Raw genomic sequence first — 12,415 nt, 5'->3', positions numbered from 1 at the left:
TCTGATGGATTTCTCTCAAAAGAGCTTACTGGATCCTCTCACCTTTGCTTTTGCATTTTTTTCCCTTAAAAACAATCACACAAACAACAAAAGAGGGAGCTGAAGAGATAGCTCACTGATAAGAGCATTTACTACTCTAGTAGTAAATCCAGATTCAGTTCCCAGCACCCACAGCAGGCAGCTCACAACTGCCTGTAAGTAACTCCATTTCTAGCGGATCCAGTGCCTGTGGCCTCAGTAAACACCTGATGCAAATAAAGCACATACATGCATGTACATGATTTTAAAATGTTTGTTTTTCAAGACAGGATTTCTCTGTGAAATAGTTGTGGCCTTCCTGAAGCTCACTTTGTAAGCCAGGCTGGCATTGGACTCACAGAGCCTCTTCCTCCCAAGTGTGGAGATTAAAGACATGCATTATCACCATCTGACTGATTTTAAAAGCATTAAGAAAATATGATAGATAGATAGATAGATAGAAAGAAATCAAGAAAACCCCTCTGAGTCTGTGCTAATGCATTTATTTTTTAAAATAGCAGGAATGTAGCTCTTTAAGCTCCTATATTTTATTTTGTGGCCAGCAGTATTATAGCCCTTTGCCCTTCCAGGAGACTGTATACTGTGCTTCCCCACATCACAGGCAGAGAGCACCCATTTTCAGAAACAGCTTTCTGAGTTACACTTGGGAATGTGGGTTAGGAGCTGCTTTCAGGACAGGACGGTGGTGTCTGGCAGCTGATTTGCACCCTTGCCTTTGGTGTCATATGAGTTGTGTGTACATGTACTATGTGCAACATTTATGGAGGTGTGTGGTGGCTTTCTGAAAGTCAGTTCTTGAGAGGAGCCTCATGCTCCTACTGTCAGTCATCCCAGGCTGTGTGAGATGGTTTGCCCTGGCATTCTGTATGAAGAGTTGAGTTTAGAGAGGCTATGGTAGCCAAGGACATACTGACTGTGTTACGCCACTCACACTGCTTCTCTGATAGGTCCCAGCCACAGTGAGCTTTTCATAGACTTTTAAAAAACATCTTTGAAAAGATAAATGTCAAGTAAATTATGATTTAAAAAATAGCTTAATAATTCTTTTCAGTCCAGTCAGTGTATGGCTTCATTCTATTTTGGCATATTTGGCAGTAAGCAAATAGATAGGGGCCAGATGGTGGTGATATATAGCTGTAGTCCTAAAATTCGGGAGTTCAAGGCAGCCTCAGATACGTGACAACTTCAGAGCCGTCCTGTGCTGAGACCCTGTCACTCAGAAACAGGCAGACAGAAAACATAAAATGGACAGGTCCTTTAAGTATATAGTCATATATCCTAAGGCCAACAAAATTGCTCAGCTGGTGAAGTTGCTTGCTGCCCAGCCTGACAGTTGTGCTCAGTACCCAGACCAGCATGGTGGAAAAGAAGTCATCCTCGGAGCACAGCGTACACTGCTGTGGAGTGTGCTGACCAAACACAAGCACATCCACATGTACACGAGCACAGTTAAACAAATGAAATCCAGAAGTCCTTCCTTCCCAGAGAGTTAACAAGTTGCTGGGATGTGCCAGTGCGCTCCTCTCTCTAAACGGTGCTTGTGAAGGCTTTGCAGGGCACAGAGGGACTTAGGAAAGTCTGCTGGACAGTCCCAGTCATCAGCTGTGCACTGTGTCCTTCTGTCACTCCTTACTGGCCGGGCTCTGATAATAAGTAGGGTTTATCATTAGTCTTTAGTAGGAGATAGACTGGAGGAAAGAGTTTTGCAAAAATTTCCTGCTTGTTTTAGGAAACGCTGTTTTAATATCTTCTTATTTGGTTAACTGATTTCTTTTGTTTGCAGACTCTGGAAGAGAGCTTGTCATCACAGATCCAGTCATCAAGAACCGGGAGCTCTTCATTTCCGACTATGTGGACACATACCATGCTGCTGCCCTGAGGTGAGAATGCAGGGGTGAGGCACAGTCTGGAGGGGAGAGCTGACTCCGCCCGCCCTGCTCTGCTTGGTCCTCATTGTGTTCAGTCAGGCAACTCATGGTCTAGCCGAGCTAACACTGCGCTGTTCCCTGGGTTACTGAGATTCCAGAGGCTGCTGTACCCCTCCCTGTATTTTCCTTCTGATATGTTTACATATTTCCTGTATCAGTGTGTCCTACAGGGGAATGAGTATCCCAGTACTATTCATGAAAGCTTTTAAGGTGAAATGGTCTGCAAATCTGCGGTTGACTTTGTAAAGAGCAAGCCCTATTGCTAGAAAGATGAAGAGAGGATGAAAACCAAAACAGAGAAGACAAATGTGCTGGCCTGCTAGGTATAGAAAGCCTAAGAATTTAGAGAAATTTCTACTAGTTCTTCCTTCTTATTTCTGAATATTTTTACTAAAACCATGCTGAAGTGTTGAAGGGACGTCAGTTATATCCAGTTGTGATGTCAGGGGACTCTGCTATAAAGTGAGTGTGTCCTTCTGTTCTGTACTTGTGCTCTCCCCAGAGCAGGGTCTGCCGCCTTGCTCACATGGTGTCTGTATGCCTGTCTGATTTGGAGCCTCTTATGTGATGTAGGAAGTATGGTAGCTAATATCATAGCTCTTTACTCTGTAAATCATAAATAATAAGCTGTGCCAAGTAGCAACAAAACCGTTAATCTCTGTTAAGAATATGGGTACAATAAAAGCCATTGAGATTTGTTGACTTTAACTACTTAGAGTGAGATGTAACCTTTTCTCACATAATGCTCACCAGTCACATGTTCAGGGGCAGTGTCTTGGGTCTCTCATGCAAAGCTGGAAAGATAGAGCCAGTTACTTTAGTCAGAAGGGAAGGGACGTTTATATAGAACTGGTTTGTGCAAACACTGGGTCTCAGGTATATGTCATAATGGCCTTTGTATCAACTGTTCACTCGTCTTGGCCACTGTGGAGCAACCACATAAATGTGTTGGCTGTGGTCCAGTTGAGCCTTTTTAAAAATGGAAAGTAGGAGTTTTATTTAAGTTTCACTTGTTAAATATTTTGTTCACTTTTTTCAATTATTTAACAATTTAAAATTGTTCTCTTTTACTATGTAAAAACAGGCAATGGGACCATGTGAAGGGGTGGGTGTGTTAACTTTGACTTTCTCTGGAACTTTCACTACATTTTGAGACAGTCTATGGTGATTTTTTTTTAAAGATTTTATTTATTTATCATTATATAGTGTTCTATCTGCATGTCTGCCTGCAGGCCAGATCTCATTACAGATGGTTGTGAGCCATCGTGTGGGTGCTGGGAATTGAACTCAGGACCTCTGGAAGAGCAGTCAGTGCTCTTAACCTCTGAGCCATCTCTCCAGCCCGATTTTTTCTTTTAAGATTTATTTATATATACAGTGTTCTGTCTGCATGTCTGTCTGCTTGCCAGAAAAGGGCACCAGATCTCATTACAGATGGTTGTGAGCCACCATGTGGTTGCTGGGAATTGAACTCAGGAACCCTGGAAGAACAGTCAGTGCTCTTAACCTCTGAGCCATCTCTCCAGCCCCTGTGGTGATTTATAACCCCAATTTCCATAAGCCTCCTCTGTCCTTTGAAGGTGTTTTCCAGGCTTCAATATTAAGCTTGCGTGTTGAGCAAAGCAAGTTAATGAAGCTGACTAGGTTGATAAGCAAATGTTTAATGTAGGACAGCTGACGAACTTAGCATTTGTCCTGATTTGCCTTCTGTTCCATCTTTCCATCGCCTCACTGATTGAGGTCATGATTTTAAAGGACTTCAGGTTCTAGTTAAGGAAATGATGTGAGGTGTAATTGGTTGTCCAATATGTTTTGACGTAGTGGCTTAAAATGAATAATGTTTGCTCTTCGGATTTGATATGGAATTCTCACCTAACTTTTAGCATTTTAGAAGAACTGTGTATCTCCTTTAACCCCAGCTGTTCACAAATTTGTTTTACTCTGGATAGTCTTGCTCTACTCCCTCTGGGAATGAGAAGCTGTACGCCACTGTCATGGCCCCTGAATCTTAGCTTTTCTAGTAGCAGTATACGCAGTTCTTTTTCCAGGGTATCTGACTAGAATCCTTTCTGACGGTTAGGTTTTTAATCTTGTGGTATCTTAAAAGTTGTCCAAAAGCTAATAGGTCTGGTACAAAACCTTCACCTATATTTTTTTAATAATGATTTGTTTTGCTGGCCAGTGTTGGTTCACGCCTTTAATCCCAGCACTTGGGAGTCAGAGGCAGGCAGATAGATCTCTGTGAGTTTGAGGCCAGCTTGGTCTACAAAGCTATACAGACAAACCCTATCTCACATACATACATACATACATACATACATACATACATACATACATAAATATGCTTCATTTCTTGAGATTAATATAATTACACCATCTCACTTTCCTTTCTCTCCTCCGAGCCCTCCTATATGGTATTTTTTTTCCTTGTTCTTTTTTAAATTCATGGCCTCTTTTTTGCATTAGTTGTTGTTACATATAGATATGTACTGTGTATATTCCTAAATACGTAAGTACAGCCTGCACAGTCTGTATAATGTTATTTGTATGAGTATTTTCAAGAATGACCATTTGGTATTAGATAACCACAAATACGAATAAGTGTAGTCTTCATCTCTCATTTAAGGAAACTTCTCCAATTTCGGTATCATCCCTCCTTCCCTCCTTCCCTCCCTCCCTCCTAAAGGTTTTATTTATTTATTTGTTTGTTTGCTTGTTTGGCCTGCATTGGTGTTTTACCTGCATGAGGGTGTTGTTGGCCCTATAACTGGAGTTACATATGATCTGCCATATGGGTGCTGAGAGTTAACCCGGTGCTCTGAAGAGCAGCTACTGCCCTTAACCACTGAGACATCTCTCAGACCCCAGTTTTGTTTTATTGGGCTCAAACGCATCCCTTTGTGACCTGGTGACTGGATGATAAGCTGTCATTTTGTCTCTACATGGTCTGGCTTGGTAAATCTTATTGAAGATTTGCCATAGTCTGATGCTCAGTATATGGCTCTTACCTCGTTCTCAGTAGTAGTACGCTTACCATAAAAAGTTTTGGGATGCCTTTGTGGTTACCCATCAAACAGAATGGAATGGCAGAGTCCTAGTCTCCTAGGTTCATTACTTTTTTCTTCTCCAAAGTTAGGGTACTTTTAGCTTAAACATTTTGGTGAATGAGAGGTAATGGATGATTGAGGCTTTGAGATTCAACTGTTTCTGCCAATTTCTCCTTTTACAGCTCACTCACAGAAAGAGTGCTTTTTGTTCTCATGCATGTAAACCAGTACTACTATAGATAAATTCAATTTTGAAGGGGACACAAATAAAACAGTTCGTGGGCACATGAAAGGGGATCAAGTGAGTATAATGAAAAAACCATGGGACAAAAAGAGGAAAAAGAAAAAGACTCACAGTGTTGGCTCTTAGCACCATTCTTTCCAAGATCAAAGGACTCAGTTACACGGATTCATGCCGTGTGCCGCCATTGACCGGGCTCTGCTGTCCAATTCACTTGGGATGATGCTGATGTCTATATTTCTCTTTCAAGCTGGTGCTAGAGTTGGGCTATAAAAGAGAAAGGAGAGCTTTGTCCTTTAGTCACCATAAATCCAAAGGAAAACACAATTCCTCTGCAGCCTTTGCTTTGTAAGTTGTGACATCTTTGCTTTTCCTTCCCAAAGGAATTTATTCTCAGTCTGAACTATGTTGAGAAGCGTGTGTGGAGGCCAGGGTTACTGTGTGGTGTGGTGGTCAGTTTTGAGCCAGTTGTGAGCCTTTTAGCCTTGGCCATCCTCACATTTGTGTTTCTGACAGACTTTATGTTGGCGCCTGCTTCGTGACTCTTACTGGTCGCTGCCATCTCAGAAGGCGGCCTCTTGAGTAATCACTGCTCACGTATGCATTTTAGTTGTCGTTGCGCCATACTGGTGAAAAGTGCCAAATTGAAACAGGATGACTTGGCTGCTGTTACATAGCTTTGTGGCCAGAAACAAACTTGTTGATTTTTGTGTCATCCTTTTGACACTTGTCCAGGGTCATGCGACCTAGCATTGGCCTCATTACCTGAACATTTAACGTGTACCACAGCAGGCATGTGGAAAGCACTCACAGGTGGTCTCACTGATGTTCTTTTTCAGTTACTGAATCTCAGCGAGGTCTTTAGAATTAGTGTTCAAGGAAGAAACACTTATGTTACTGATGGTATTTGGTGTAGGTGGACTGATTGGGTATTTACATGGTTTTGGTATAGGAAGCAAAGAGTGTGGTCGTGTGGCCATCCATCTCTTGCAGTTTGCTTTAAGCTTTAAGGTGATGGTGGAGTGTGGAGTGGCTGCCCTGGGACCTGGAATACGTGCTGTCTGAGTGCCCTGACTGAAAGACAGTGCGGGAGGTCGGGAATAGCCCTGGGTGGAGCCAGGCAGTGGTGGTCCAGGACTTTAATCCCAGCACTCAGGAGGTAGAGGCAGGCGGATCTCTGTGAGTTCTAGGCCAGCCTATTTAACATAGTAAGTTCAAGGACAGCTGGGGCTACGTAGAGAGATCCTGTCTCAAAAAACCAAAGAAAGGAAGTGAGTGTTACAATAACTCTTCCTGCCAGCCTGGTCCCAGAGCCACATCAACCCCAAATAACACACAGAGTCTCTATTATTTACAATGCTGTTGGCCAATGTCTAGGGCTTTTTTTTTTTTTTTTTTTTTTTTTTTTGGTTTTTCGAGACAGGGTTTCTCTGTGGCTTTGGAGGCTGTCCTGGAACTAGCTCTTGTAGACCAGGCTGGCCTCGAACTCACAGAGATCCGCCTGCCTCTGCTTCCCAAGTGCTGGGATTAAAGGAGTGCGCCACCAATGCCCAGCTGTCTAGGGCTTCTTATTGGCTAGCTCTGTCGTATTAACCCATAGCTACTAATATAATCATTTCAGCAAGGTCTTATCTTACCGAGAACACCAGACTCTTGGGTCCTCTCCTCCTGGGATCACATGGCAACTCCCTACTACATTTCCCATAATCCTCCTCCTCTCCTAGTCCTGCCTGTCATGCTTTCTTATTGGCCAACAGTGTTTTATTCATCAACCAATACGAGAGACATTTACAGAACTACATCTCCCATCAAGGGAAGGAGTGGGGGAAAGAAATGAAAGGAAGGAAAGTAATGACCGTGACTTGAGGGCTATTTTCCAGCTTGCTCACGCTCTGCCTCCTTTTTCTGGGAGTCACAAGAAAGAAATATACTAAGAGTTCAGTCTACATGCTACCCTCTCGCTTAGGAATTCATATGCCAGAAAGGTAACTTAGGGTAAATTTTCTAAATTTCAGGGCCTAGAATTTTTGACTAACTATTCAGAGCGTCTGGTTTTCATTGTGTTCACCTGCATTAACTCATCACTTTGCCATCAGCAACTGTCATTGCATTTATGGGTTAAAGTGGGTTAATTTCCTGATGAAGAGAATGCATTAAGCAGTTTCATGTATTGCAGAGCTCTTTGTCTTGCAGCTTCAGCTGCATCTCTTGGGCAGACTTAGAACATCCTTATTGCTTTGTCACACACACTAGTGCCTCGCCGGGCAGCACACCTTGTCCGAGTCTGTCCTCCCATTGGGCAGCACCTTATTGCCCTGCTAGCCGATGAAGGGCTCTGTGCTGTAAGTTTCAGTAGGTACTTCTGTGTCTGGACAGGTTCTCCCTTTTAAAATCATTTGCTTCGCCATGTGTACCTTGGTGTTACATTGTTTCCTTCTGTGAAAAGATGCTGGTGTTTGCCACATGGTTACATTGAATGTGTTAACCAGCTGATGGAAAAAGGCCATGTTGACTTTCTGTCTGAGAACACAGTGTATTTTCTACGTGGTTTATAATGACTTGTGTGCTCCAAACGCCAGCTTCCCTCAGTTCTTTCTTTTTTAATATAAATTTTATTTAAATTAGAAAGAATCTTATTTTACATATCTATCCTAGTTCCCTCTCTCTCCCTTCCTCCCATGCCCTCCACAGACCCACTCATCGCATCCCCATCCACTCCCCAGGGAGGGTGAGGCCTTCCATGAGGGAGCTTTTGTGGCAGGGCCTATACCCTCCCCTGTGTATCTAGGCTAAAAGAGTATCCCTCCGTGGGAAATGAGCTCCTGAAGCCCAGTTCTTTCTTTCTTAAGCACTTGATTGTAAAACTGTTGATCCTTGCTCTCTGGTAATAGTGAACATTGTTTTTTATGAACTTACCACGTTCTTAAAAAAAAGTTGCTTGTATATTAAGTTGTAAGACAAAAATGTCTATCTGATTACATAGCTATAAATTAGAAGCTTACCATGAAAAACAAAAGAATACAACTCCTCTACACTTAGAAATTTAATGCTGCCTATTAAAACAACTTCTGATGCAATGAACAGAACAAACCAAAAGAAAAGAAGTTTGGCCGGGCGTTTGTGGTGCACGCCTTTAATACCAACACTCGGGAGGCAGAGGCAGGCGGATCTCTGTGAGTTCGAGACCAGCCTGGACTACCAAGCGAGTTCCAGGACAGCCTCCAAAGCCACAGAGAAACCCTGTCTCGAAAAACAAACAAACAAACAAAAAAGAAGTTTGTGCAAATGAAAATAAAAATGCCATGTATTCTTTAAGAATATCTTTAAGAAATGATCCAAGGAAAATTAGTTGCACTAAGCATATCAATAAAACAAATTTAAGAATTTTTTTAATGAATGAATTTCCCACCTTATGAAGCGGTGAATTAACAAAAAAACGAGTCTAAGGAATGTACTGACTTTTGTCCTGGTTGAGTAGGGAAGTATTTAGGTCAATCTTGTTTAAGGGGTCTGTGTGCAAGTAGAATTTTTGCACTTCGTAGATATGGGCGTGTTTGTTGGCACCCAGCACTTTGCTAATTTCTGTGTGTGCATTGTCACACCTAGAGAAACCACCATGATAAATATACACAGCCATCTACTTAAAACATAAGCCATAGATCGGTGTGTGATTCTATGAGTGTCCACATAACTCACAGGAAGGAAGTAGACACCACATAGAAACTGAGAAAGTAATTCCATAAAATTTCTCTGCTTTAACTTGGTGGCCTGGGATAGAAAGACATCTCACTCAAGGTCCCTCATTGATTATGTTACCTAGCACAGCTCCCAGCAGCTCTCCACAGACATGGCTGCTGTGAATTCTGTGCTCCTACTCAAGAGTTTCCTTTTGCTTTACATAAACTCACCCGCAGTGGCTGTCTAGCACCACAGCTCACTCCCACTTTATATTTGTGCTTTAAATGTTGTTATTTTATTACAGAGTGTGAAGTAGAAGCGATTATGGTACAAGGTTGGATACTGAGGCAATCACAGTATTTCCATGCACTCTGGGTTTAGGCATGTGCTTCCCTCGCCCTCACCCCTTCCAGCTGCATTTTTGGTTTGCAAAGCAACCAATTTAAACACACTTTTTTCTTTCGTTTTTCCCCAGAGGGAAGTGTAACATCTCCCATTTCTCTGACATATTTGCTGCTCGAGAGTTTAAAGCCCGAGTGGACTCCTTCTTCTACATATTAGGCTACAACCCTGAGACGAGGTAAGTCAGTCATTTATAGCTTTCAGAGTTTTGTCTTTTCTCACTGGCATGTATATGCACTCGTTCGTTTGCACATCTGTACTTACGTCAGTAAGAAGTCAGACTCGTGTGTGGACCTGGCAGTTCGTGCCTTTGGCATTTGGCACAGCTTGCTGTTTGCGTTTTCTTGTATTAGACAGGAAAACGTACAGCAGTGGGGATGGAGAGTAAGGGTAAGGACAGGGCATGTCTGTCGGTCTGGGCTTTGTGCTCCGTTTGTCAGGCCTTCCGTAATGTGTTGGAAGAAGACAGGTCAGTTTGGAAAGGTTATTACTTAGTTTTTGTTCAGTTTACGTCAGTAATGCGATCCCAGGAATACTCACTCGCTAGAAGGTCTGGTGAGACCAGTAGTGGGAAGTGGACAGCAGCCTGTTCTAGCTGTCTTGGTAAGGTGTACATGAGTAACAGGGTAATTATTTACATGTGTAACGAGTCTTTTTCTGTTACACCAGCCAGCTCTCAAATAATGGCACAGAGACATCTTATTAATTATGAAATCTTGACCTATAGCTTAGGCATATTCCTCTTACAACTTAAATTAGCTCTTATAACTTAATTAGTGTTCTGTTACGTACCACCCATCCCCCTCCTGTGTCTCCTGGTATCTCTCGAACTACTTCCCCCTACCCCTCACGCCTGGAAGTCCCTCCTATATCTCCTGCCTACCTATTGACCATTCAGCTCTTTTTTGTTTGTTTGTTTTGTATTATTTTTGGTTTGGTTTGGTTTGGTTTTGGTTTTTGGAGACAGGGTTTCTCTGTGGCTTCGGAGGCTATCGTGAAACTAACTCTTGTAGACCAGGCTGGTCTCAAACTCATAGAAATCTTCCTGCCTCTGCCTCCTGAGTGCTGGGATTAAAGGCGTGTGCCACCAGCGCCCAGCCATTCAGCTCTTTAATAAACCAGTCACCGCAGTATATCTTCACATGATGTACAGATATTCTACAACATACCAGAAAAGCAGTGTGGCTATGAGAAATACACTTCACCAGCAAACTCATGAGGCCTGAAAGTGGAAGACGGCTCTAGTCCTGCTTAGCTTTGATATCAACTTGACACACCCTAAAGTCATCTGAAAGGAGAGCCTCATTGAGGAATTAACTGGGTCAGGTTGTGTGGCAACCATGTCTACTGGGGGTTCATTGATTATGGAGGCTCTAACTTAATGTAGGTGGCACCATTCCCTGGGCAGGTTATCTTGGGCTGTATAAGAAAGCTAGGTGAGCCAGGCAGTAATCCCTGAAAATTACTAGGGAATACTTTGAATAACCTATATTCCAGAATAAACATGATCTCACTAAAATAGCATTCAGTTTGCCTAACACAGGAATGCTAGTTTGAGTTCTTACATACTTTTCTTGGGCAATAAAAGGCATGATAATTCACTTATATAAAACAAAACATTTCATAATGTAAGAGCCTGCCATGTCTGGCAGCTCAGGTTTGTGATCCCAACTACTTGGGAGGCTGAGGCAAGAGGATCACGCGTGTAGCTTCTTTCTGTGCTATAGAGTGTCTTTAGGAGCAGCCTGGGCAACGTGATAAGACCTTCCCTCCAAATTAACAGTAAAAAAAAAAACCAGGTTGGAATGTAGCTCAATGGTAAAATGCTTGCATAACGTGCATAAGGCCCTATGGGCAATCCCACGGGAGTTGGGAGGAGCAATGACTTGAAATGTCACTGTCAAATATATTCTTAGTACGTGGCCTACGCTTGAAAACGAAAAGCTCAAATTTCACTTTGCTAAAGAAAACGAACACTCATAAAGGTAGAAGAAACAGATCCCCTGTAGGGCTAACTAAAATGAAGATTTAAAAAACAAAACAAAACAGTTTACGGGCTGGAGAGCTGGCTCAGAGGTTAAGAGCACTGACTGCTCTTCCAGGGGTCCTGAGTTCAATTCCCAGCAACCACATGGTGGCTCACAACCATCTGTAATGGGGTCTGGCGCCCTGTTCTGCCATTCAAGCCAACATGCAGATGGAGCATCATATGCATAATAAATAAAATAAACCTTAAAAAAAAAAGTTTAGCTAGGGCTGGCTCAGTGTTAAAAGCACTAGCTGCTATTGAAGAGGTCCCAGGTTTGTCTCCCAGCACCCACATGGTGGTCCATGACCATGTTACTTCAGTTCCAGGAAATCTGACACTCTCCTCCTGCATGGACACTAGGCTAGCATGTGGTACACAGGCATACATGTAAGCAAAACACGTGTTTAAAAAAAATCTCTAGTTTTTCTTTATACCAATGATGAATTTCCCAAGAAAGGGACTCGAAAAAATTTGCATTCATAGTAGCTTTAAAAAATGTTCTGGGCTGGGCAATGGTGACAGACAGCTTCAGCTTAATCACAGCACACATCCCAACACTTGGGAGGCAGAGTTCCAGGACAGCCAGACCGAGCAACCCTGCCTCAGAAAAAAAAAAGGGAGCGGGGGAAGCTGGGCACTAAACTAGCACATTCACACTGTGAGTCACACTGTGTGTTCAGTCCCTACTGCCACAGTAACGAAGACACCAATATTCCCCCACCCCTGCATGCCAGGAATAAACCTAATCAAAGAAAGAAGACTTTCACAATGGAAATTTTGAAAACACTGCGCTAGGGCTGAAGGAATGACTTTTTTTTTTTGGTTTGGTTTGGTTTTCCGAGACAGGGTTTCTCTGTAGCTTTGGAGGCTGTCCTGGAACTCGCTCTGTAGACCAGGCTGGCCTCGAACTCACAGAGATCCGCCTGCCTCTGCCTCCCGAGTGCTGGGATTAAAAGTGTGCGCCACCAACGCCCGGCTTTTTTGATGTTTTGAAATAGGGTTTGTCTGTGTAGCCTTGGTTGTCTTGGAACTCTATAATAGATCTGTAGAC

The 12,415-nt window shown here is 42.8% G+C and overlaps 1 protein-coding gene and 1 long non-coding RNA gene across 6 annotated transcripts in view; one reads left to right on the top strand and one right to left on the bottom strand.

Annotated features, from left to right (window-relative positions):
• The window catches only part of Rere (arginine-glutamic acid dipeptide repeats), a 321,115-nt gene that overhangs the window by 175,170 nt on the left and 133,530 nt on the right, over positions 1-12,415 (top strand). For all 5 annotated transcript variants that reach the window (XM_040734896.1, XM_040734893.1, XM_040734892.1 and 2 more), the window contains 2 exons: positions 1,823-1,919; positions 9,409-9,513. In XM_040734896.1, the coding sequence (XP_040590830.1) occupies positions 1,823-1,919; positions 9,409-9,513 (202 nt within the window). The remainder of the gene's footprint in view (positions 1-1,822; positions 1,920-9,408; positions 9,514-12,415) is intronic.
• On the bottom strand, positions 1,760-2,801 carry LOC121135755. The gene is made up of 2 exons (XR_005872870.1): positions 2,718-2,801; positions 1,760-1,914 (listed from the first exon to the last, which is right to left on the bottom strand). It is a non-coding gene; the product is annotated as an uncharacterized LOC121135755 (long non-coding RNA).

This window comes from Mesocricetus auratus, unplaced genomic scaffold (assembly GCF_017639785.1).
Source record: "Mesocricetus auratus isolate SY011 unplaced genomic scaffold, BCM_Maur_2.0 Super-Scaffold_100042, whole genome shotgun sequence".
In the NCBI taxonomy this organism is placed as follows: Eukaryota; Metazoa; Chordata; class Mammalia; order Rodentia; family Cricetidae; genus Mesocricetus; species Mesocricetus auratus.
This window is presented reverse-complemented; position numbering and strand designations above follow the sequence as displayed.